General features: G+C 39.4%; 1 protein-coding gene across 1 annotated transcript in view; it reads right to left on the bottom strand.

Annotated features, from left to right (window-relative positions):
* The window catches only part of LOC126183285 (Down syndrome cell adhesion molecule-like protein Dscam2), a 194,555-nt gene that overhangs the window by 24,269 nt on the left and 146,474 nt on the right, over positions 1-23,812 (bottom strand). Inside the window, exons 11-12 of the mRNA XM_049925116.1 lie at positions 14,941-15,234; positions 3,455-3,631 (exon numbers count right to left, since the gene is read on the bottom strand). Coding sequence (XP_049781073.1) covers positions 3,455-3,631; positions 14,941-15,234 — 471 coding nt within the window. The remainder of the gene's footprint in view (positions 1-3,454; positions 3,632-14,940; positions 15,235-23,812) is intronic.

Genomic DNA, 23,812 nt, shown 5'->3' with positions numbered 1-23,812 from the left:
ACCGAGTGGATTGGATTTGAGTTGCTTTACTGAACACTTTGCTTGTATTGCATCTAATGAAGTTAAGAAATATCAAACTGTTGCTTACTAAGTGGCGTTTGTCTCACTACCCTTTTGTGTTAAAGTGCCACCTCATGCTCATCACTTACTCCTGACATGACACAACACATCAGGTGATGACGGATGTTTGAAGGTTAGCTGCTTTCTTGGTGTCAACACGACAGAATTCAAAATTTCTGCTTGGTTAGGTGTCACTGTTACTTTTTGCTTGCTCTCACTGCTTACATTGATTTACCATTTGTTTTTGTGTGTATTTGTGCTTGCTTTTGCTGCTGCATTTATTGCAACTATCTTGTTCTACAGGTTGCACACACTCGCACTGCTAACCTTGTTCTTTTAGCTAATTTGTTTCACATTCTTTGTTCTTGTTATTGTGTAATTATGGATAGCAATTTACAAAACACAATCCAAGAACCCCCTTTAACTTAAGTTTTCCAGTTTCAGGCCCAGAAAAGGCAACAATTAATACAAATAATGACCCTGATCCTGTCAAATCAAGCAGCAGCAGCACCAACCTCCCCAAACTACAGCTCATCCACAACAACTCCAAGAGCTAAAATTTGTGCTTGAACATTTTACAGAAACAAGGAGGACTGGACTGAGTATTACACTCAGCTCAATGTGCATTTTGCAGCGCATCAGGTGCAAGGTACATCGAAACCTTCTTACTTTCAGGCTATGGTTGGTGTGTTCACTTATGGTCTTACTATTCCCCACCATGCACATTTAAAGTGTAGCCTATAAAGATCTGATAACTGTGCTAGACAACTACAATAATTCTCAGGTTGATGTGGCTGTGGTGAGGTATAAATTTTTGCACCTCTGTTGACAACCATATCAGACCTATAAGCAGTGGGTAGCAGAACTACAAAGCTTAACCTCCCACTGTAAGTTCAAGTGTGACTGTGGTCAGTACTTTAGAAATGAAATGATTAGAGATGCTGTCACACAAAATGTGTCTGACTCTTGCATTTATGATCAGATTTTAAACTACCCCATCCCCACCCCCAAACAACTGCTGGATTTGATTGAACATCAGGACTCATGTTACATTGCAGTGGCTAGTTTTGATTCCACACCAATTTTTGGTGTGCAGAACACTTGTAAATAGTGTGTGCCCATTAATAGCCAGCTGCAGCACACTAAGTCTCAGTCAGTGCAACAAGCACATACATGCAAATTCCATGACACTAAGGGCTTCCACTGTGGAAAACATGTACTCATACAGGTAGTTTTCTTGCAAGGAAATGAAGTGCAAAACCACTCACTGCATTCAGTCAATAGAGTTTCTTGAAAGCATTGTTGTGATTCTCCAGTAGTCCAGTCAGATTCTAGTGAACCACAGAAAAATTCAAATGCTTCTTCCATTCAAAATCACCACAAACTTTTTGTCACATTGCAAACTGCCAAACACAAAATTCGCTTGCAATTGTACACTGGTGCTACAGTTACTTTCCTCAATAAAAAGGCATATAAACTGCTAGGCAAGCCACAATTATGTCAGTCTCAGTCTATGTTGTTTGCCAACAATGAAAATGACATTCTGGTATTAGGTGTGTGCAGCCTCCTCACTAATTTTCACAATGTCACAAAAACAGTTTCATTTATAGTTTTGTGTTTATGTGAGTGTGAATATACATTTGGAATGGATTCTTTTGACTTGTTTGGCTTTAAAGTACAAGACGTGTTTCATTTGTTAATTTGTTTGTGACTGCCACTCAAGTAACTGAACTTTGCGAGAAATTTAATGACTTATTTCAAGATGCTTTAGGCAGGGATAACAATTCTGAGACCCACATCCATATGAAAGGCAATGCTCAGCCTTGCTTTGTTCCCACTCACCATGTTCTCCACACCATTTGGAACCAAGTTGCTCAAGAACTATCAGCTTGGCATGAAAGTGGAGCAGTTGCATCCATTGCAGCCAGCCAACGAGCATCGCCATTAGTCATCATAAGGAAGCCATCAGGAAAACTACAGACTTTAAGTCAACAGTGAACCCACAAACTGTGAGTGACTCCTTTCCTTTGCCATGTCCTGAAGAATTAATTGACAAAATGGGTGCTGGTCACTTTTATTCAAAGACTGATCTGCGAGATGCTTACTTGTACAGTTACCTCTTGATGAACAGTCCCAGTGCATTCTTGCTATCAGCACCCATCAAGGGTTATTCAAATTTTTGCATTCGCCATTTTGCAGTGTTTCCATACCTGCTATCTTTCAATGATACTTTTAACAGTTAACAGCCCAGATACTAGTTTGTACAAATTACTTAGGCAATATTGTTGTTTCTGTATGTACTCCTGACAAGCAGTTACATGGAAATCCCAGCAACAACACAAATAATGTAGCAGGCATTAGATCGTTAAATGAGATTAAGAATACAAAATTACTTTAAAAATAAAAATTAGAAGAAAATAATGATTACAAGAGAGAATTGCTAGCCAGTTATTATCTTCAGAATGCAAAATGCTTAGTATTAATGACAAACACATGTAACAGTCAAAGTGACAACACTGTCGAAGAATGAGAAATACCTACCTCTGTAGGGTGGGCCCTTCACAACCTAGGATCTCAGTGACTTGTATTTCCTTTTTAGCCTTCCCAATCTACATTTACATAGATAACCTGCAAGCCACTGTATGGTGTGTGGCAGAGGGTACCCTGTACCTATGCCTCTCTCCTCCTCGATGGAGGTACTAATAGTTCCGGAAACTATGATAATGTCATCACTTTTAGATGTTAAGGTTTCCATCATCAGTACATAACCTTTTAGTGCATGAAGGTAACCAACAGCCAGCAAGTCTGTCTTATAATTTATTAGATTTATCAAAGAATTTTTCCTTTCATATCATTAAGATGAAAATAATGTCTGATATGATGAACACAACAGGATTGTATTCTGTGCAGAAACATGAATAAAGACAACAGCATTTCAGATTTCATCTATTTAAACACATGAAGGACAAGATATAACTATAAATATGTAAGTTTCTTTTTATTTATAAGATAAGAATATAAGAATCCAAGAATGTTATTCACCATGTAAAAATTTTGCATCAATAGAAATATTTTCAATTTACATGTACAATACTTGACATTTTTGCTTTTTTTAATTTAATTTGATGAATTATTTTACACTCATATTCCAACATTTAGAACATTTTTCTTGTAAAAAGTTGTGCTGCAATCAATGATTTGTAGGTCCACATGATGCTTGATTTTATAATTAAGAAAAGACTGTTTAATGTTAATGAGCTGTCTTTGTTCCATAAGTAGAAGGAATATATCATAAATGTACACAGGGGTAGAGTCAAAATACCAAACATTCTGAAGTGCTGTTGACATGGTTAGTTTCATCTCAGGTATTATTAATTGACACTTATAACAATACCTCCAAATGGACTTGATGAGAACATCTCTCGATTTTTCCTGAGATATATGAAAAGACCAGTGGCAGCTGCTATAAGAACAATAACTGCCGATGCTGTTGGTCCTATTATCAAAAGATCACTATAAAATGTTTCGTCCCCAGATACTGAATGCTCTGCTGTATCGGGTGAAATTGTGGCTGAAAGTAAATTTGACAACAATTAAGAAAACATATAAACTGGATCTGTAAAAATACCTTATTTCTGGAGACTCTGCACAAGTTAGAAACATTGCTAAACTAAAACTGTGTAAACAGAAATATTAGCTCTAATACAGAAGTAGCCATTAATGTTAACCTGCCATCAAAATGATTCATTTCCACTGTTTCAGTCAATGATTTCCTAATACTTCATTTGAAAATCTTAACAATCCCTGTTTCTTTCTGTTTATCCATCTCCTTAATTTCTTGCCTTTCTACAGTTTTTCACAAAATGGTACAAATGGCTCTAAGCACTATGGGACTTAACATCTGAGGTCATCAGACCCCTAGACTTAGAACTACTTAAACCTAACTAACCTAAGGACATCACACACATCCATGCCTGAGGCAGGATTTGAACCTGCGACCGTAGCGGTCACGCGGTTCCAGACTGTAGCGCCTAGAAACGCACGGCCACTCCAGCCAGCAACACCAACATAGGTCTCTTCCTTAACTAAGTGAATAATTTCTTTATCTCATCATTGAATGCAATTGACAAAAAGAGAAAATACAAAAATGTAACAAACTAAGCAGTCAAAAGGCAATAAGGACATGTAGGAAATGAGACAGACAGGAAATGCAAAATGGCAAAGCAGGAATGGCTAGAGGAAAAATGTAAGGCTGCAGAGCCATGAATAACTGTGGAAAATATATATGCCATATATATGAGGTTCATTCAAATGAAACCTGGTCAGTGTATCTACCTTTGCCTTACACATAATGTGGCACCACATAACTGCGGGTATGGTGGTGCCATCTATTGGTACAGAGACTGATGTGTGCCCACCATTTGATGTTGCACGGCGCCAGTGTGGTTTCACACCGACGAGAAGGTAGTCACACAAGTTATAGTCTGATACCGAACATGCAGGCAAATAAGCAGGAACAATGAGGAGTGATTCGATTTTTAGCGGCGGAGGGAGTTGGAGGCCATGAAATGTATTGACGGATGAAGGCTGTGTATGGTGAGTACAGTCTGAGTCATTCAACTGTAGTGGAATGGCACAAATGATTCCTTGAGGGGTGCGAGTCACTGGAAGACGATGCTTATCCTGGACGGGCTCATCATGTCACCACACCGGAAATGGTTGCGGAAGTGAATGATTTAGTCTTGGACAACTGCGGAATCACCATGGACCTCTAAAACAAGCTATTCACAGATATTGATTCACAATGGACAATGAAGTGTGTGACTGGGTCCAGGCCTGGATCCAACAACAGCCTACTAGCTTATTCAAGGATGGAATTGACTGGCTAGTGTCGCAATGGGATAAATGTGCCAATAGTTTTGGTGACTCTTTTTGAGTATGTGTACTGTGTATAACTACATTTTTAAGTTAATAAAATTGTTAACGTTTCTTTACACTAGTGACCTGGTTTAATTTGAATGCCCCTTATTGTAAAATAACATAGTCCTATGCAGAAAACAGAAATGTCTGTAAGAATATCATCAGCTCAGATGGCAAGTTAGTACTGAGTAAGGATGAGGAATCTAGAGGTGGAAAGAATATACAAAGGGGAAATGAACTGTAACACAATATTGGAAGGGAAGAGGAATTTGATTAAGATGAGAAGGGGGACACAGCAATGCTGTAGGAAGAATCTGGTAGAGCTCTGAAAGACTAAAGTCAAAACAAGGCCCCTGGACTAGATAACATATCCTCAAAATTATTGAGAGCCCACCTTGGCAAAATTGCTTCACTTGGCATATGGTAAACTTAAATAATAAATTAAAATATACTTAGTTTCACGGTAAATGATAACAGCCAAACAGTTGCAGGATAAAGATTTGTTGAAATCCTTGACCACAGTTTCGGTATGTCTAAGTATACCTTCATCAGGATCAAAAATACACCTGAACAGGAAGACACCTTCATTAGCAAAAAACTTAGCAACATAACTGAGATAGAAAAAAAACAAGCACTTATACCTTTAAGTAACCATGAAAATTACCAAAGTCTTACGAGCACAAAAACTTTTAGTCACTTACTAAAATCACATCCTGCAATGGAGATGCATAAAACAATTGTGCAAAAGGTATCATCAGTAGTTAAAATTAAAATATCACCTTCATTTGTACAGCATAATTATGAAGAGATGGTCAATGTGAACATGGCATACTATCAGTACTTAGCCTGTGAAGAGGGTGTGGAAGCACTAGGGCAGACAGTTTCACCAAGAGAGGGCACTTGTGGTATGTGTGAGACATTCACGTACATTAAAACCTGGGATACATACACATGCACATAAAATTTTTAAAGGTTGTGCTAATTCAAACCCTCTGTTTTAATAAATAAAACAATCATAACCAATTAAAACACCTATGTACAATAAAAAATATGAACACCAATTTGCTATGTCCTAATGTCAAGCAGGTGAAGCTTGCACTAAGGAACATATCCAATGAGAGAGGGCACTAGTGTTATGTGTGAGAATCTCATGTAAATTAAAGACTAGGATACATACTAGCAAAAACAAACAAAATGTTGTAGTAAATTGAAACCATTGGTTGTCATGAATAAAAATCTAACAGATCATTTAAACCACACATACACATGGAAAACTGTGAACAACAATCATCAAAAATACATAAAATCCCAACAATACAGGAAAGAAGCATTTCACCAGCATCAACAGACAAGAAAACTAACTTCTAGTCAGCCAGACTATATTATTTTAGAACAAGAAGGGGTTTGAAACAATCCAGAAAACTTTTGTTTCCAAGCTACACCTGTTTGTTAAGAATAAATCCATCTTTTTGAGATAGATGTTTGAAAATTTCTAATTCCTTGAACAAGTCCAGGTTTAGCCCTTACTCACTTCATGAAGCAATTCTACTTCATCCAGTTTATGTGGTGTATGCTGTAAGAGCATTAGATGTCCAGAAAATGTGAAATTGTACATGTGTTCCCATTTTTACCTAGCATGTGTTCTTTATATCTTACTTTAATGGTTCCATCTGTCTGTTTAGCATAATAGTTGGGGCAGTCATTACAAGTAATTTTGTAAACTCCGGATTTACTGCCAAGTTCTTCCCGTGCCCCAATAGTATGAAGCACTCTTTGTTTTAAGCTATTGTTTATGGAAAAGGCAACTCTGTAACCATATTGCTTCTGTAGAAGTCTCCTTATCTTGTATGATACGTTCCCCAAAAATGGAATAGAAATAAAGTTATTACCCTCACTCTTTATTGCCCTGTTATCGCCTAAGGGTGAACATTTTACAGCTGTTTTTTTCCTAACAATGTGGTCAATTAACATAGGGTCTTATCCATTGTTAATGGCTATGGATTTTACTAAATATATTTCTTTTTCTAAACAATCCTGTTCTAAAGGTGTGTTCATGGCACGATGGATTGCAGAGTGAACAAAGGCAATTTTGTGAGTTTGTGGATGACAAGAATCTGCTGGGATGATATTATCAGAAAAAGTATTTTTATGAAAATTGTCTTATTTCAATCTGCAGTCCATCATGCTGTGAACAGACCTTTAGAACAGGACTGTTTAGAAAAAGAAATATCTGTAGTAAAATCAATAGCTATTAATAATGGATATGACCCTATGATGATTGACCAAATTGTTAGGGGGAAAAAAAAACAGCTGTAAAATGTTCACCATTAGGAGATGACAGGGCAATAAAGAATTATTTGTGAGTTTCATTTTTGGAACACAACCTACAACCAGCTTAGAGACAGAAGTGATGACACTTTCTGCAGGACCTGACCATAATTTTGCAGGACAGTGCTCAAGCACATACAGTGCAAGCTGTCACTGATTTGTTTGACTGATGGGGCTGCTAAGTGCTATACCATCTACTGCTCTCCCCTGACTTAAGCCCTCGTAAGTTCAACTCAATTTCTAAACTGAAGGCAATACTTCACGGCATTTGATTCAGAACAGCTACAGATTCGTTGGGCAGTGGATCGCGCCACTCAAACGGTCAACACAACTGGCACTGCTACGAGTATCCTACAACTTCCACATCGCTAGCAATGGGTTATACACAATGCTGGTGACTACTTTGAAGGTCAGTAAAACTTTGAAACATGTATCTATTTTGTACAAGCTATTAAAGTTCCAACCCTCATATTATTCCAAATTAGGACCCCCTGCTCCAATGTCTAAGCATATCTCCAATGAATACTACACCACGCCTTGTCTGGAGCTTCCTGTGGGCCTGGAAGGCTGAAATTCCACAAGAGATTCTTGAGCAGAGAACTCACTGAGCCCCCAAATGACTATTCTCCACTACAGAGGATACCAACTGGTGAGAACTTGAGATGGAAAATTAAGAGGAGCCTCAATCATGTCAGGACGGGTGTAGCACCAGGGAAGGCAAACCTGAGCAAGTGGGGCCTAACAAATGAACATGATGACAGATGTGATTGTGGTGAATATCTGGATATGGATTTGTTGTAACCGTTTCAGCTGATGAATTAAGGAAGAGAAGTGAAGAAGCACTGGCCACAGTTCCTATTTTGGGTTGAAAAATTTTGATCTCTGGACATAAAAAATTAAAATAACATAAGTCAATAACTGGAAATTTTCATGGTACTTAACACCATGTATTACAAATGGATTTATTAAATTGATTGTTGCAAATATGAATGCATGTAATATGCAGTAGAGTAACTGATCAATCAATTTGGAGAACAGCACATTGAATGTAAGAGCTATTTTGAGCTTGATGTATTTAAAGATTTCAAATACATTAAGTATTTACAAGTCTACAGGTTTAAACATTATAATTTGTGACAGCAGCTACTGTGCTGCACTATCATCTCCTGTCATCAACCACACTGGCAATTTCTTTCTGCTTCATTATAAAACAGCATGCCCATTTCTGTTGTACAGACATAACAAGTACAACTTTCTGTCCCACCCTTGATGTTTATAGGTCTAAAAGACCTGTACAACACTCCATTTGACTAAGGATGAAATAGTGACTGTGTAAAAATACTGAATATCACTATGTTTATAGAACTGTTGGAACAGTGGTGATGAGGACTGAGCTCCAATGTCTGCAAAAATAGTTTGAGGTAGACCTTCAATGTCCAGAATTTTTGTCAGTGTCTGGATAGTGGTCTCTGGTGTAGTAAATGCATTTTTACAACATAAGGGACAGATGGAAATCACATCCACTACCAATGATTTTGTGGAATAGATCTGTAAATTCACTGTGGAGCCTGTACCATGGTTTCATGGTGTAGGCCAGGTTTCTAAAATATAATTAAGAGTTACTACTTGATTTTTTGCATATCATTCTCAGCCAAGGGCCGCACTTTTGATGTCCCTATCTACACTGATACGTCAAAACATTATGACTCCTGTTTAATACCACATTTGTCCACCTTCAGAATGTAATAGAGCTGCAATTCTGTGGGGCATGGATTCAAAAAGACCATGGTATGTTTCCAGAACTATGTGTCACCAGATGTCTGCACATGGGACATGTAATCCCTGTAAATTATGGGCCATTTGTTTGTAGGCTTGAAGCTGGCACCCAATAGCATCCAAGATGTGTGCCATTGGGTTTCAATCAGGTGAATTTTCTGGCCAAGACATCACTGTGAGTTCACTATGATGCTCCTCAAACCACTGTAGTACAATTTCACCTTGTGACATGGACAGCTATTCTGCTGGAAGAAGCAACTGTCATCATGGAGGACATCAAATATGAAGGGACACAGGTGGTCTACAATAGTATTCATGTGGTTCACAATTGCCATGATGCCTTTGATTACAATGACAAGCCCCATTTAAGCCCAGTTGAATGTCTCCCAAGATATAATACTGTCACTATCAGTTTGCATGTGCTGTATGATGCATGCTTCAAGTAACTGTTCATCTTAATGATGGCATACTGGACAAGACAAAACCTGATTCATCAGACCAGGCAGTACCTTTCCATTGATTCAGCAGCCAGTCACAATGATCTTGTGTCCACTTCAAACATAACTGACTATGTCATTGGGACAGCAACCTGTTGGAAAGACTGCATGCTAGCACGAATCGACTACCATATCAGTGGCCTGTCAGACATATTCTCCACTAACTATGATGTTGGAAAAGCTGCTGCTTTAATTTTATATATACAGTCCAATTTAGACAGGCTGCTTTACTTCTGTAGTTGTTTGAAGGAGGGCGAGAGTGATGAAAAATTTCCACATTATTCGTCACTGAGAATTATTATTTCCTGAAAAACAACTGAAGTTATTTCAGTGTCTTAGGCACACTCAATTTACTAAATACTGATGGGTCATATGCATAACTTCTTGCTTAGAATAAGCCCCAGATTTCCAACACCTAGTATTGGAAAAGCTTACACTGAAGGTTGCATTCCTGCAGTTTGTGGAACAGTGTATGGAGATTAACAATATATTCCTATGCCATAGACCTAGTGGCATACATGACACACTAGGGGGCAGAACAAATAAGCTGTTTGACTTTGAAATAGCCACAGAGGCATAAATTCCTCATTGGTTTCTTTGATGACAACAAGTGGGATGACCCATTGGTTGATGAGACTAGTCCAGTGGCTCATTCTTCAAGACAGACTGCCTTGGATTTCAAGGCCTCCTTAAATGCACATGGACTTTTTATTACCACAAAGAGCTTTAGTATTATTTGTGCCTTATAATTTGTTGCACAACCCAAACCTAGAGGAGAAGGGAGGGTAAATTCTTGGCAAACAAACAGGACTGAACCAATGAAGTAGGTTTATGTACACTCAAACACATTACACAGTAACAGACAGCACGTGCACACTCACTGGCAAGAACAGTAACAAGCAGATCAGTAAAAGTAATGCTAACATCCAAGCAAGAAGAACCCTCAGAGTTCCATGCATCCATACGGGACATCAGAGTTACTTATCAAACTGCTGAAATGGATTCCATACTCTTAAATATGGATCTTTGTACCTGTCTGCAAATCAACACCTCATATATTAGTGAATAGCAATCTGCCCTTTCTGAATTGTTATAATTATACAATGAAAATACTACTAGAAATATTTAAGTTATCCTCAGAAGTAGAACTCTCACACAACAAACTTTCACCACACGTGTGCGCGTGTGCAGACACACACACACACACACACACACACACACACACACACACATACACACACACAGCTCATGGCTCTGGGTACTACGCGTGTGCAGACACACACACACACACACACACACACACACACACACACACACACAGCTCATGGCTCTGGGTACTACAGTCAGTCCTTGGCACCTGGAGCCATGTACGTGAGATATTGTTGTGTAAATGTGTGAGAATTCAACTTCTGAGGAAGGACTTCATCTGAAAGCTTAAATGTTTCTAGTATTATTTTCAGTGTGCCTTTCTGTGACTCAACATCTCCCCTGCATGGTGAGTAGCAATCTATACTTTCCATATTGTTGTTATTCCACCTTGAACTTTACATTCTTTGATATTTAAGAAATAATATCCACATGGAATATATTGTCATTTTTACTGTAATTAACTATTCATTGTATTAGATTTTTATTGTGAGGCACACATAATGATACAAAGAGATCTTTAAGAAACCTCTGATATTCAGTTGTCTACTTTTTATACAATGCTCTACATTTTTCTATAACAAATTCTATGTCACCTTTAGCTATATTTACCACACATTGTGATTTTTCAGGAAATTAAATAATGTAACATGAGTTAGCATTTGTATCAAGACACCTGAGTTCGTTTTCAGATCTATAGTGGAGATTTTTTATGAGACCATTGCATCCTGTTTTTAGGGGAGGCTGCATACACACAAGTAATTGACTTAATGACATAATATTTTAGTTTCCCTAGCAGAATTGTCTCCACAAAAATCAAAACCTTGAAAAGTTTGCGGAAAAGCCAATAAGACAATATAGTTTTCTATATTCCAAAAACAATTGACACAAATATTTGACCACTCATTATCACATCACCTTTATATATACATTGATGAAGACAAAAAAAGATGCTCATCGCCATTGCCACAGCTACAGACTTAAGTGTAGGAAATAAGCAACATTAGGTATACTTGATCAATACTGACAGAAAGTCAATATCAATATTTCTGAAAACTATGGCTTTCCAGTTAATTCCGCATGATGTTATTAATTCATTCTTATATTGCTTGTTGACTTTTAAAATATGTTACATTTAAAATAGGTTATTTTGGTGGGTTATATTTGATATTTTGGATGCCCACTATAGTAGTGCAGTATAGTGCTGCCAAGCATTATAGTCACCAAGCTGTAGGAAATGGATGCACAGACTATGACTTGTCTGCCATTGATATGGTGATGGCTTGCCTCTCACCTTTTAGTTCTTGTAATTTTGTTTGCTTTTTTATACTCTTCTTCCTTCTCCTGCCAGAAAGTAAGAGTGTAGGCCCTTGTAGGAACTTAGTTCTTTTGAGCCACACTATTAAAGAAAAAATATTGTGCTGTGCTGTGCTGTCCTGTGCTGTGCTGTGAAAACATGTGGGTTCATTTTCTTTCTCTCGTTGAGTTTTACTTATGACTGCAGGGCATTTAAATTATTAGACCAACTGTTTCTGCAAATATTTTCTCCTTACATATCATTCTATGCAAAAATTGTTCACACAAGAATGTGCTGTTTTGTTTTCATCCTCACAGTCATCTTTAATAGAAAGCATGAAAGTTGTATTTATGGATTATCAGCTCATGATTAGTATACTGCTATGGTATATGAATAATCCATCCAGAGTGAAACTATGTGAAATACTATCATTGAAACTACAGTCAGTTTTAACAGAAAACCTGTACATTTTCATTTAAAAAATATACAGTCTCTGTCTGTCTGGATGTTTATTAGAGTATTGTTTAAACATTTGAAGTAAATTAGTCAAAAACTTGCTGAAATTTTTGCTAACAAAGTTTTCCCATTGTATATTACTAGCTTAGTGCCCACTGCTTCACTTGTGTAGATTGTATGGTCTGCATAGAGTGTTTTGTTTTTCTTCATTCATATTTCTATGTTGTTCGCAAATTGCAGCTCCTTCTAAGCTTTTCTCAGTAATTAAGGCCATAGAAGCATGGTCTATCCTGAATATATTTCTGACCAAAAAGTTATTCTCATGGCTGGAGTCCATGGTTTTTGCATTCTTGTGGTGATACTTCCATAGAAACTCTTATCTGTTGACACATATTTCTTTGTATCTAACTGAGAATTGAAATACCAATTTTCATAGATTTAGCTTTAAATTCTTTTTTTTAATGTAAAGAAATATTTTCTTAAAAACTTTAATCCCCTATCCCACTTCCATAGGGGTTAACTTTTCAGAAACATTGAAACACATATTTTTTTAATTTATAACCAAGACGCTAAATACAAATTTTTATTTATTTAGCTCTGAAAATTCTTTCATAATGAAATAATTTCATATAACTTTTCATTGCCCCTAGGGGGCTGAATTTCCAAAAATACTGAAACACGATTTTTGTTTCTAACCAAGGAGTCAAATACCCATTTTCATAGATGTAGCTTTAAAATGTTTTAATAGTTATTTAATAATGATTTATTTTCAAAAAAATTCTGTGGTATCACCACCAGACACCACACTTGCTAGGTGGTAGCCTTTAAATCGGCCACAATCTGTTAGTATATGTCGGACCCGCGTGTCGCCACTATCAGTAATTGCAGACCGAGCGCCGCCACACTGCAGGTCTAGAGAGACACTCCCTAGCACTTATCCCAGTTGTACAGCCGACTTTGCTAGTGATGGTTCACTGTCTACATACACTCTCATTTGCAGAGACAACAGTTTAGCATAGCCTTCAGCTACGTCATTTGCTACGACCTAGCAAGGTGCCATATTCTTCAAGAATGTATTCTGAACTGATAATATTGTGAATCATGTACCGTCAAGAGCGACATTCATCATTAATGGATTAAAGTTAAGTATCAAACTAATTATGTCTGCTTTCTGAATTCTAATTCCTTGTCATGTTCCAGACCTCACGTCAGTATAGTCCTTCCCTCCTCACGCCAGCCTGCGTGAACTAAAATGCGTGCATTTCGGCCTCCTCTAGTAACACGGTGTTGGCTATTCTGCCAACAAAACAAATTCATTTGCTCTTACCTCATTAATGATTGATTTTCCAAAAATGCTTAAACACATGTTATTTCTGACTGAGAAAGCAAACACCAGTTTTTGTAGTTTTAGCTTCAAATTTGCCTTAGTAGCAACACATTTTCAAAAAAACCTTTCATCTCCTACTTCACCCCCTTAGAGACAGAATTTCAAAAAACCCTTTGTAAACAATGCTTACAGTATAAGATCAACTTCTCCAAATTTCAAGTTTCTGTTCTTAGTGTTTTGAATTGGATGATGATGAGTCAGTGGATCAGTCAGGCCCTATTTCACCCCCTTAGGGATTAAATTTCAAAAACCCTGAAATATGTATTTTTTATTTATAACACCAGTTTTCATAAATGTAGCTTTAAAATACTTTAGTTGTTCTTTAATAATGATTTATTTTAAAAAATAAAATAAAACTTTCACCAACTGTTTCATCCCCATACAGGTAAAAGCTCCCAAAATGAACATGCATTTCCTTATTTCTGACCAAGAAACCAAATACCAGTTTTTGTAGGTCTTGCTTCAAAATTGCCTTAATAGTAACATATTTTTATCCCCTACTCACCTCCTTATGGAAGGAAGTTCAAAAAATCTCTTCTTAAATGATGCCTACAGTATAAGATTAACACCCTCTCCAAATTTCAGGTTTTGTTTCCTTAGTGGTTTGGGCTGATGAATGAGTCAGTGAGACAGGACATTGCCTTTTATATCCAAACATTTATTAAAGTACCACATAAAAATCTGAAGTAAATTGGTCAATTTCTTTATGTTCAGCATGAACAGTCCAGTGGGAAAGAAAAATTGATTTTGGTTATTAAAGATGGAATTTCCATGTTGGAAAACTTTGCATTCAATATCTATATTTTCATGCTATGTTCACATATAACATGTGTGTGTGTTTTCTCCTGCATCTTTGGTCTTGACTGCTAAATTTTATGACTCTTGAGCAAAATTTGTGACAAGTGGATGTAGCAGTAGCATAATGTAAATTTAGTCTTTGTTTTTCAACAAACAATGCATGTTTTAAAGCTGCTGATTACATCTAAATACACACTGCTGCCACATCCATTTATAATTCATGTGATCACTTAGTATATAGCTAACATGTATGCAAGAGCTTAATGTCTACATACCTCCTCCATATGTAAGTGTTACGAAGTTGTATTCCTCTGCAGTTGATCCAGCACTATTATGAGCTGTAATGCGTAATGTATACCAGGTTTCTGGATCCAGATCCAGTACTAAGAATTCTGCTTTTTCTACTTTGATATTATTCGAAACAAGTGTCCATGCTATTGCTTTCTTTTGTTTATACTCTACAACAAGTGATGTTATTGGACATCCACCATCATTCCAAGAAGTCAAGTTCAAAGATATCGAGGTAGAGTTCACTTTTATCAAGTCTGCACTGCTTGGAGCCACTGGAGCTGAAATTTATTTATTCATTTACTAATCCAGAGATCATCTGATAATGATACAGGATTTATCAACAAAAAACAATGAAAATAGATAGTTGAAACACACAAACACATTGAATATACAGGCTGAGTCACTACCTATTGCCACCTAGAATAACTCTGAAAGTATGATAGTATCTGAAAAGTTTGTGGGACAAATGTTACATGAGACAACGGGACAACGGGGAGGGGGGGGGGGGAGGAGGCATAATATGACATTGGGTTTTTGTTGCTGTGTGGAGTCGTGTCAAAGATATCAAGGTCAACTTTGTTTTTTTTTAAATGCCACACTATAGATTGGTACTTATTTTCTATTAGCAGCTATTGAAACGAATCCAATGATGTGTAACAGTAAAGTCTTTGGAGGTCAGCAAAGGTCAAGAAGGTGCCATGAACGTCCATTTACAGAAGGTGTCCGAAGTGATGACCATTGGTATCAATGCAGTGCTGCAATCTTCTTATCATGGATTGAGAGGCATTTCTTATCACTTTGGCACTTATCAAAGAACATACTCTGACAATTCTCTCTCATATTACATGCAAATAGTAAATAATTGCCAAATACAGCATATCCATCTAATGTGTCATTGACACGTAAACATCATTCGACAGTTTCACAATACAACACTAATTGGAATGGTAAGACTAGTATTGTTGAATCAAGTGAATGAGAATGATGTATTCCTTCAAAGAATAAGTTGATATGCTTCTCATTTATGGAGAACGCCAACGAAATTCAGTGAGATCTAGAGACATATACATTGAAAGATATCCTCAACATACTCACCCTACATGTCATACATTTAAATGTGTATATGATAAATTGAGGACAACTGGATGTTTAACGCATCAGAAACATATCTGGCAAAGGAAAGTTACTAATGAAGAAATGGAAATTGGTACTCTTGCCACTGTGGTTTGAGATCCTTGTGTTAGTTTGCATCAAATTGCAAGGGAATCTGGCATGAGCCAGAGTAGTGTTGTTCGTGTTCTGCATCACCATAAATATCATCCTTACCATATCAGTCTCCACCAAGAATAACAGGTACGGATTGTATGCATCGCATTGAATTCTGCCGATGGGCTCAACTTCAGATTCAGAGGGATGACACATTTATTAATTTGATTTTATTTAATGATGAGGCTACATTCACTTCCGGAAGGCGTTCGATACAGTTCCGCACTGTCGTCTGATAAACAAAGTAAGAGCCTACGGAATATCAGACCAGCTGTGTGGCTGGATTGAAGAGTTTTTAGCAAACAGAACACAGCATGTTGTTCTCAATGGAGAGACATCTACAGACGTTAAAGTAACCTCTGGCGTGCCACAGGGGAGTGTTATGGGACCATTGCTTTTCACAATATATATAAATGACCTAGTAGATAGTGTCGGAAGTTCCATGCGGCTTTTCGCGGATGATGCTGTAGTATACAGAGAAGTTGCAGCATTAGAAAATTGTAGCGAAATGCAGGAAGATCTGCAGCGGATAGGCACTTGGTGCAGGGAGTGGCAACTGACCCTTAACATAGACAAATGTAATGTATTGCGAATACATAGAAAGAAGGATCCTTTATTGTATGATTATATGATAGCGGAACAAACACTGGTAGCAGTTACTTCTGTAAAATATCTGGGAGTATGCGTGCGGAACGATTTGAAGTGGAATGATCATATAAAATTAATTGTTGGTAAGGCGGGTACCAGGTTGAGATTCATTGGGAGAGTCCTTAGAAAATGTAGTCCATCAACAAAGGAGGTGGCTTACAAAACACTCGTTCGACCTATACTTGAGTATTGCTCATCAGTGTGGGATCCGTACCAGATCGGGTTGACGGAGGAGATAGAGAAGATCCAAAGAAGAGCGGCGCGTTTCGTCACAGGGTTATTTGGTAACCGTGATAGCGTTACGGAGATGTTTAGCAAACTGAAGTGGCAGACTCTGCAAGAGAGGCGCTCTGCATCGCGGTGTAGCTTGCTCGCCAGGTTTCGAGAGGGTGCGTTTCTGGATGAGGTATCGAATATATTGCTTCCCCCTACTTATACCTCCCGAGGAGATCACGAATGTAAAATTAGAGAGATTAGAGCGCGCACAGAGGCTTTCAGACAGTCGTTCTTCCCGCGAACCATACGCGACTGGAACAGGAAAGGGAGATAATGACAGTGGCACGTAAAGTGCCCTCCGCCACACACCGTTGGGTGGCTTGCGGAGTATAAATGTAGATGTAGATGTAGATGAATGTAGATGTAGATGAAACTGTGGAACTGGTTAATTTGTATAACATGCACTATCGGGCAACTGAAAATCCATGTTGGCTGCAGCAAGTTGCACACCAGAAATCGTGGTTGGTGAATGTATGGTGTGGGATTCTGGAGGACAGAATTATAGGCCCCTACTTCATCGAAGGAAATCTTAATAGTAGGAAGTACACCACATCCTGCAAGAAACATTAGGTCTGTTATTGGAAGAAATACCTTCAGGAACAAGGAACAGAATGTGGTATCAACACGATGGTTGTCTGGCACATTTTTCACTGATGGATAGAAATTATTTGCAGAGACAATTCCAAAAACATTGGATTGGACACAGAGGAGATGTGTCATGGCCACCTCTGGATTTTTTCTTGTGGGGATTCGTAAAAGACATTGTTTATAAAGATGTTCCAACTACATCTGAAGATATGCAAGAGAGAATTGTCAGAGTATGTGCTTCAATAAGTGCTGATGTGATAAGGAATACCACTCAATCCATGATAAGAAGATTGCAGCACTGCATTGATACCAATGGTCAGCACTTTGAACAACTTCTGTAGATGGATGTTTGTGCCACCTTTGTGACCTTCATTGACCTTCAAAGACCTTACTGTTACACATCACTGGATACATCTTGATAGCCACTATCAGAAAATAAATACCCAACCATAGCAGGGCATTTGAAAAAGCAAAGTTGACCTTCATATCTCTGAAGCAACCCCACCTAGCAACAAAAAACTGACATCATATTATGGCCCCTGTTGTGCCATGCAACTTTTGTGCCACAAACTTTCCTTCAGCTCCTATCATACTTTGAGAATTGTTCTTGGTGGCAATAATTAGTGACTCACCCTGCATAAGGCTACTTTTATGAGGCTAGGATGGACAGTCTGCTGTGGCCTTCCTGTGAGAACTATGATCTATACCAGCATTTGCTTGAAATTATTTATAAAAACCTAATCAGGGTGACCAGACAGAGCAAATTCAGTCCTCCCAAATATGAAGTCAGTGTCTTAGCAACTGCACTGACTCATGTGGTCGATCCATATTGTACAATGTTCTTTTGTTCCTATATGGTTTGCACAAAGTAACTTACAATATAAGTTTTGCACGGTTTCTTCACATCTCTCTACACTACCACTGCACACACTAGGAATACCCACTGATGACTCCAGGAACATGAACATACTGTTATGCCTGTTGCACTCTCTTCTGTATGCCCAGAAAACTGACTCCAAGACCATAAATTTGCTACTATACAGATGCTGAGATCAGGAGAATGAAAAGGCATTAATATTATGCACTAAGGATCTTGAATTCATGATTTTCTTGTAAAAATAATTACAATATGATCAAGCATTTTAATGTGACAGAGCATTGTATCTGCCCCTTCCACAGTTAACCCATACTCTAAGTGTTATCTACTACTGGGTCACAATAGGAAGAGCCTTTTTACTGGTGCTGCCTGTAGTGGACAAAATTGACACTACACTGAGGGGGCTCACCATCTTTGGTGAGTTCATGCATGGCTGACACAAGGCCCTAGCCTTTGCAGCATCTTCTCCTTTCTACACTGCATGTCTATCCTCTTGCTACTGCTTTCCTCCTCCCTTTGGCAACATATCTGGGATGTTTTTGGGAATGTGTTCTGCATTTTCAGTAGAATGACATTAGAACAGTCCCTTGACTGTTTTTTTTTTTTCTTTTTTTCTTTCTTTGTTTCTCTTCTCCTATCCTTCCTCTGATCTGGTGTTTGAGGTATCTTTTTTCCTCCTTCCTCCCCGTGAACTCCTGAAGGCTGGACCAAGTGTCTTACATGCAACAGGTGACTGGGTAATGCGTGATTCCCAGCCCCAGGTCGACAGGTAAGATTCGCACATTCCCCTGGTACAGGCCAGGGCCAGGGAGGAGCGATTGCCTTCCCAAATTGCCAATTGGTGCCTCTGTCAGGTGTTTGGGAGGTGTGACCTGAGGTATGAACAGTCACCTAAGACAAGTGAGACCCGCTCTGAGTGGGCCCCCTCTTGCATGGAGCATGCCATCAGAGATGCTGGCAATCATGGTGGATTCTCTCACAATGAGCGAAACATCATCTTCTCATTCTAGGTCTAGTAAATATAAGCAGAATGAGGCTAACAAATCAAAGACACTCCCAGCTGCACCTTGGTTCCTCATAGTTTTGTGTACTGAAGATGGTCAGATCTTTGCTACGGTTAATCCATTTATTATGTAGAAAGGTGTTGATGTCATTGCCAGCCCTGTGAAATGCCATTCTTGTTTACACAATGGCACTTTGCCTTTGGAAACTATTTGTGATTCTCAAGCACAACAACTGCTTGCTACTTTGCTCCTCCATGGCTATCATGTTCTTGTTGAGTCCCATCGAACACTGTATTCCTTGCATGGCATTATTTACACTTGGCTGCTCGATGGTCTGATTGAGTCAGAAATCCAAACTTACTTCTCTCATCAGGGCATCACTGCAATCCATAAGGTGATGAGAAAGGTAGTATATCATTGTGCCCACATGTACTCTTTTTTTCACGTTTGATAGAGTAGTGCTTCCATCCAAGATGAAAGCAGTCTATGAAGTTATCACAGTCCAACCATACTGTTCAAACTTGATGTGCTGCTACCAGTGTCATTGTTACAACCATACTTGAATGTCCTGTCAACACCCGATCAAATGCGTAGCTTGTGGTAGGAATGCTCACTAGGGCGATTGTCCACCTCCTCCTCCCTGCTGTATGAATTGCAGTAGCGGCCGTGCAGCCTCCTCCCAAGATTGTCCCATATATTTTGATGAGCTGGCCATCCAGGAGACTCAGATGAAGGAGAAAGTGCCTTACCCTGTTGCTTGCAAGTTGTTGGGTAATCAGAAAGCCTGCTTTTTAGCATCTGGCACTTGTAGTACCATTCTTGCTAGGCCTTGCTCTGTGAAGGACATGGCCACACAGAAATGTGGTCTCAAATTCAGCACTGCAGTTGTAAAATCGCTCATTGTCATGGTAGCATGTCCATCTCCTCCTCCTCTGGCTGCACAAAAAGCAACTAAATTTTCACCCCACATGGTGAAACAACCTGCTACACAATCAGAAGGCCAGAAAGGGCAGAAGGAATACCCCCATGAAGACTTTTTGCGTCCCTCCAGCCAACAAACATCTGAATCATCATCTGACAACCACTAAGGCTCCAAGAAATCAAGCAAAGGCACTTATTCACCGACTTGGAGATCCTCTTCAACAGAGTCACTGCATCATACCCTCACCTGGCTGACCTCCGTGTTGCCAGTGTGCACTGTCAACCATTTTTATGCCCTGTACTCTGAAGACCAACCAAAGGAGAATGCTGATGCCTCTGTACACCTCAAGGAGCAAGATCCTCCAGCCTCTGCATCCTGTACCAGAGAGTCTTTGAAGAGTGGCACTCAGCAGTCACCAAGGTGACACCCCTTCAGTTATTCCCACCCCCCTTTCCTCATCATGACTCTCCTCCAATGGAACATTTGCAGCCTTAGATTCAACAAGGAGGAATTATGGCTGCTCTTGGAATCATTGCGTCCACTTGTTCTCTGCTCCAGGAAACAAAATTCCACCCTCACAACTGCTTTGACCTCTCACATTTCTATCTGGTCCATTTTGATCTCCCATCCCCCTTCCGCCCCATCCCCAGAGGAGGCATTGCATCTAATGATGGAGTCCCGTTGCTCATCCGGAATGATGTTCATAGCCACACCATCTCCCTGAACACCTGGCTGCAACACCAGTTCTCTTTGTACCATTTATATCTCTCCGTCATTCAGTGTCACCAGAGCAGACTTCCTCCAGCTTAAGGGCAGCTCCCTCGCCCCTTTGTCATTGCTCGGTGACTTTGTACACCATCCCTTTTGGGGCTCTTCCAGAATTTGTCCGAGAGGTGCCTTCTTGGCTGACCTCTGCAATCAATTCAACCTCATCTACCTTAACACTGGAGCACCCACGTTTCTTTCACTCTCCACACACACATTTGGACCACTCATTTTGAACTGCCCAGATTGCCCATCGCCTTGAATGGTCCATTCTCTCTGTCAAGTACTTGAGCAACCATTTCCTGTGAGCTATCTATTTGCTGACTCCTACTCCACCTATGGGCAAACCCAAATGGCTGCTTTCTAAGATCAACTAGTGCCTTTACTTCTCCATGGCGACCTTTAATGAATGACCTTTCCCCAATTGTGATGACCAGACGGAATACCTTACCAACATTATCACAGGACATTCCATTCCTTGCACTTCATCATACCGCACCATGTTCCAGTCCCTTGGTGGACTGAGGCATGCCGTGATGCAGTTCATGCATGGAAAAGTGCTCTCTGCATTTTTAACTGTCATCCTAAGATGGTAAACTGCATTTGTTATAAACAGTTGTGTACCTAGCATAGTTGCGTTCTTCAGGATAGCAAAAAGCTAGCTGGATTTCATTTACTAGTTCTTTTAACAGTTCTACTCCCTCTTCCATTGTGTGGACCAACCATCAACAATTCTCTGGGGCCAATGTCCATTCTACCATTTTCGGCCTGACTGTAGCAGATGATGTCATAGTGGACCCTATTGCTATCTCCAGCACCTTGGGCTGCTATTTTGTGGAGATTTCGAGCTCCACCCACTGTCTCCCCGTCTTTGTCCATCGTAAATGAGTGAAGGACACCCGAGTGATACTCTTCTCTTCTCAGAATTGTTAGTGCTACAATGACGTTCTTACAGTGAGGGAACAAAATAATGTTCTTACTTCATCCTCTGCCCCAGGGCTGAGCGATGTACAAATTCATATGTTGCAGAATCTTCCTCTTGTGGGCAAGCACTTTTTCCTTCATATGTACAATGGCATCTCAACAAATGGCATATTTCCCAGACATTGGTGTGAAGCCATGATCATACTCATACCTAAGCCCGGTAAGGACAAACAACTTATTTATAGTTATCGCCGTGATGGAATGTATGATACATACCTGGCTGGTATGGTGGCTTGAGTCTCACAATTTACTAACCACTGCACAATGTGGATTTTGAAGATGCCTTTCTACAGTTGACCACCTTGTCACTTTGTCAACACATGCCATGAATGGTTTTCTGCAGAAATTCCAGACTGTGGCTGTGGTTTTCTATTTGGAGAAAGTCTACGACACCTGCTGGAGGACTGGTATCCTCCATACTCTGTACATGTAGGACTTACGAGGCTGCAGGCTCCATTTCCTTCAAGAATTTTTAAAAGACAGTGTTTTCAAGGTACATGTAGGTTTTGTCTTATAAGACATCTTTATCCAGGAAAACGGTGTGCGTCAGGGCTCCATCCTGAGGGTCATCCTCTTTGCTATCGCCATTAACCTTATTACGCCGTGTCTCCCATCGGGCATCTCTGGCTCCCTTTTTGTTTATGATTTTGTGATCTATTACAGTTCTCCACAGGCTTGTCACCCTGAAGGGCATCTTCAGCGATGTCTCAATCATCTTTACTCGTGGAGCATTGACAATGGCTTTCACGTTTCCACTGTTGCTCTTGTGTTCATTGAAACTATGAAATTCCTGGGGCTCATGAACAATAGGAAACTTTCTTGGTCCTCCCACGTGTCTTCCCTGGTCACTTGCTGTACATGTTCCCTCGATGTCATACACATCCCCAGTGGTACATCCTGGGGAGTTGATCAGATCATCCTCCTCTGTCTGTACCAGTCCCTTGTCCATTCAAAACTAAACTATGCCTGTTTCATTAATGTACCTCCACATCCATCCATCTTATGTATTCACACTACAATCCATTATTGTGGCATCTGTTGAGCACTGGTGCCTTTTACACTAGCCTGGTTGAGAGTCTGTATGCAGGAGCTGCTGAACTACCGCTGTCATACCAACATGATGTTCTCCTCAGCACATGCACATTCCATTTGCCTACTGTGCCTGGTCACTCATCCTATGCCTCCTTCTTTGATGACTCATTTGACTGCCAGAATGGGGCACATCCTTCTTCTCTGTTACTTCCTCGAGTTCACTTTCAGCTACTACTCTGGCCACTTAACTTCATGCTACCTGCCATTTTCCCAATGGGTGTGAATCCTTCACCACCTTGGATGCAGTGGCCTGTTTTCACCTTGGACTTCATTCGCTTCCTAAGCACACTACTCCTGACTTTCTATATTGATGTAAGTTTCTTGATCTTTGCACGGAACTTCACGATAGTACAATTGTGTACACTGATGGCTCTTGGACTGACCTTGGTGTCGGGTGTGTCTTCATCAATGGCATTGATGATTTTCAGTACTGG

The sequence above is a fragment of the Schistocerca cancellata genome, chromosome 4, assembly GCF_023864275.1.
Source record: "Schistocerca cancellata isolate TAMUIC-IGC-003103 chromosome 4, iqSchCanc2.1, whole genome shotgun sequence".
NCBI lineage: Eukaryota > Metazoa > Arthropoda > Insecta > Orthoptera > Acrididae > Schistocerca > Schistocerca cancellata.
Note: the sequence above shows the minus strand (reverse complement) of the source record. Positions and strands in the feature narration are given on the sequence as shown.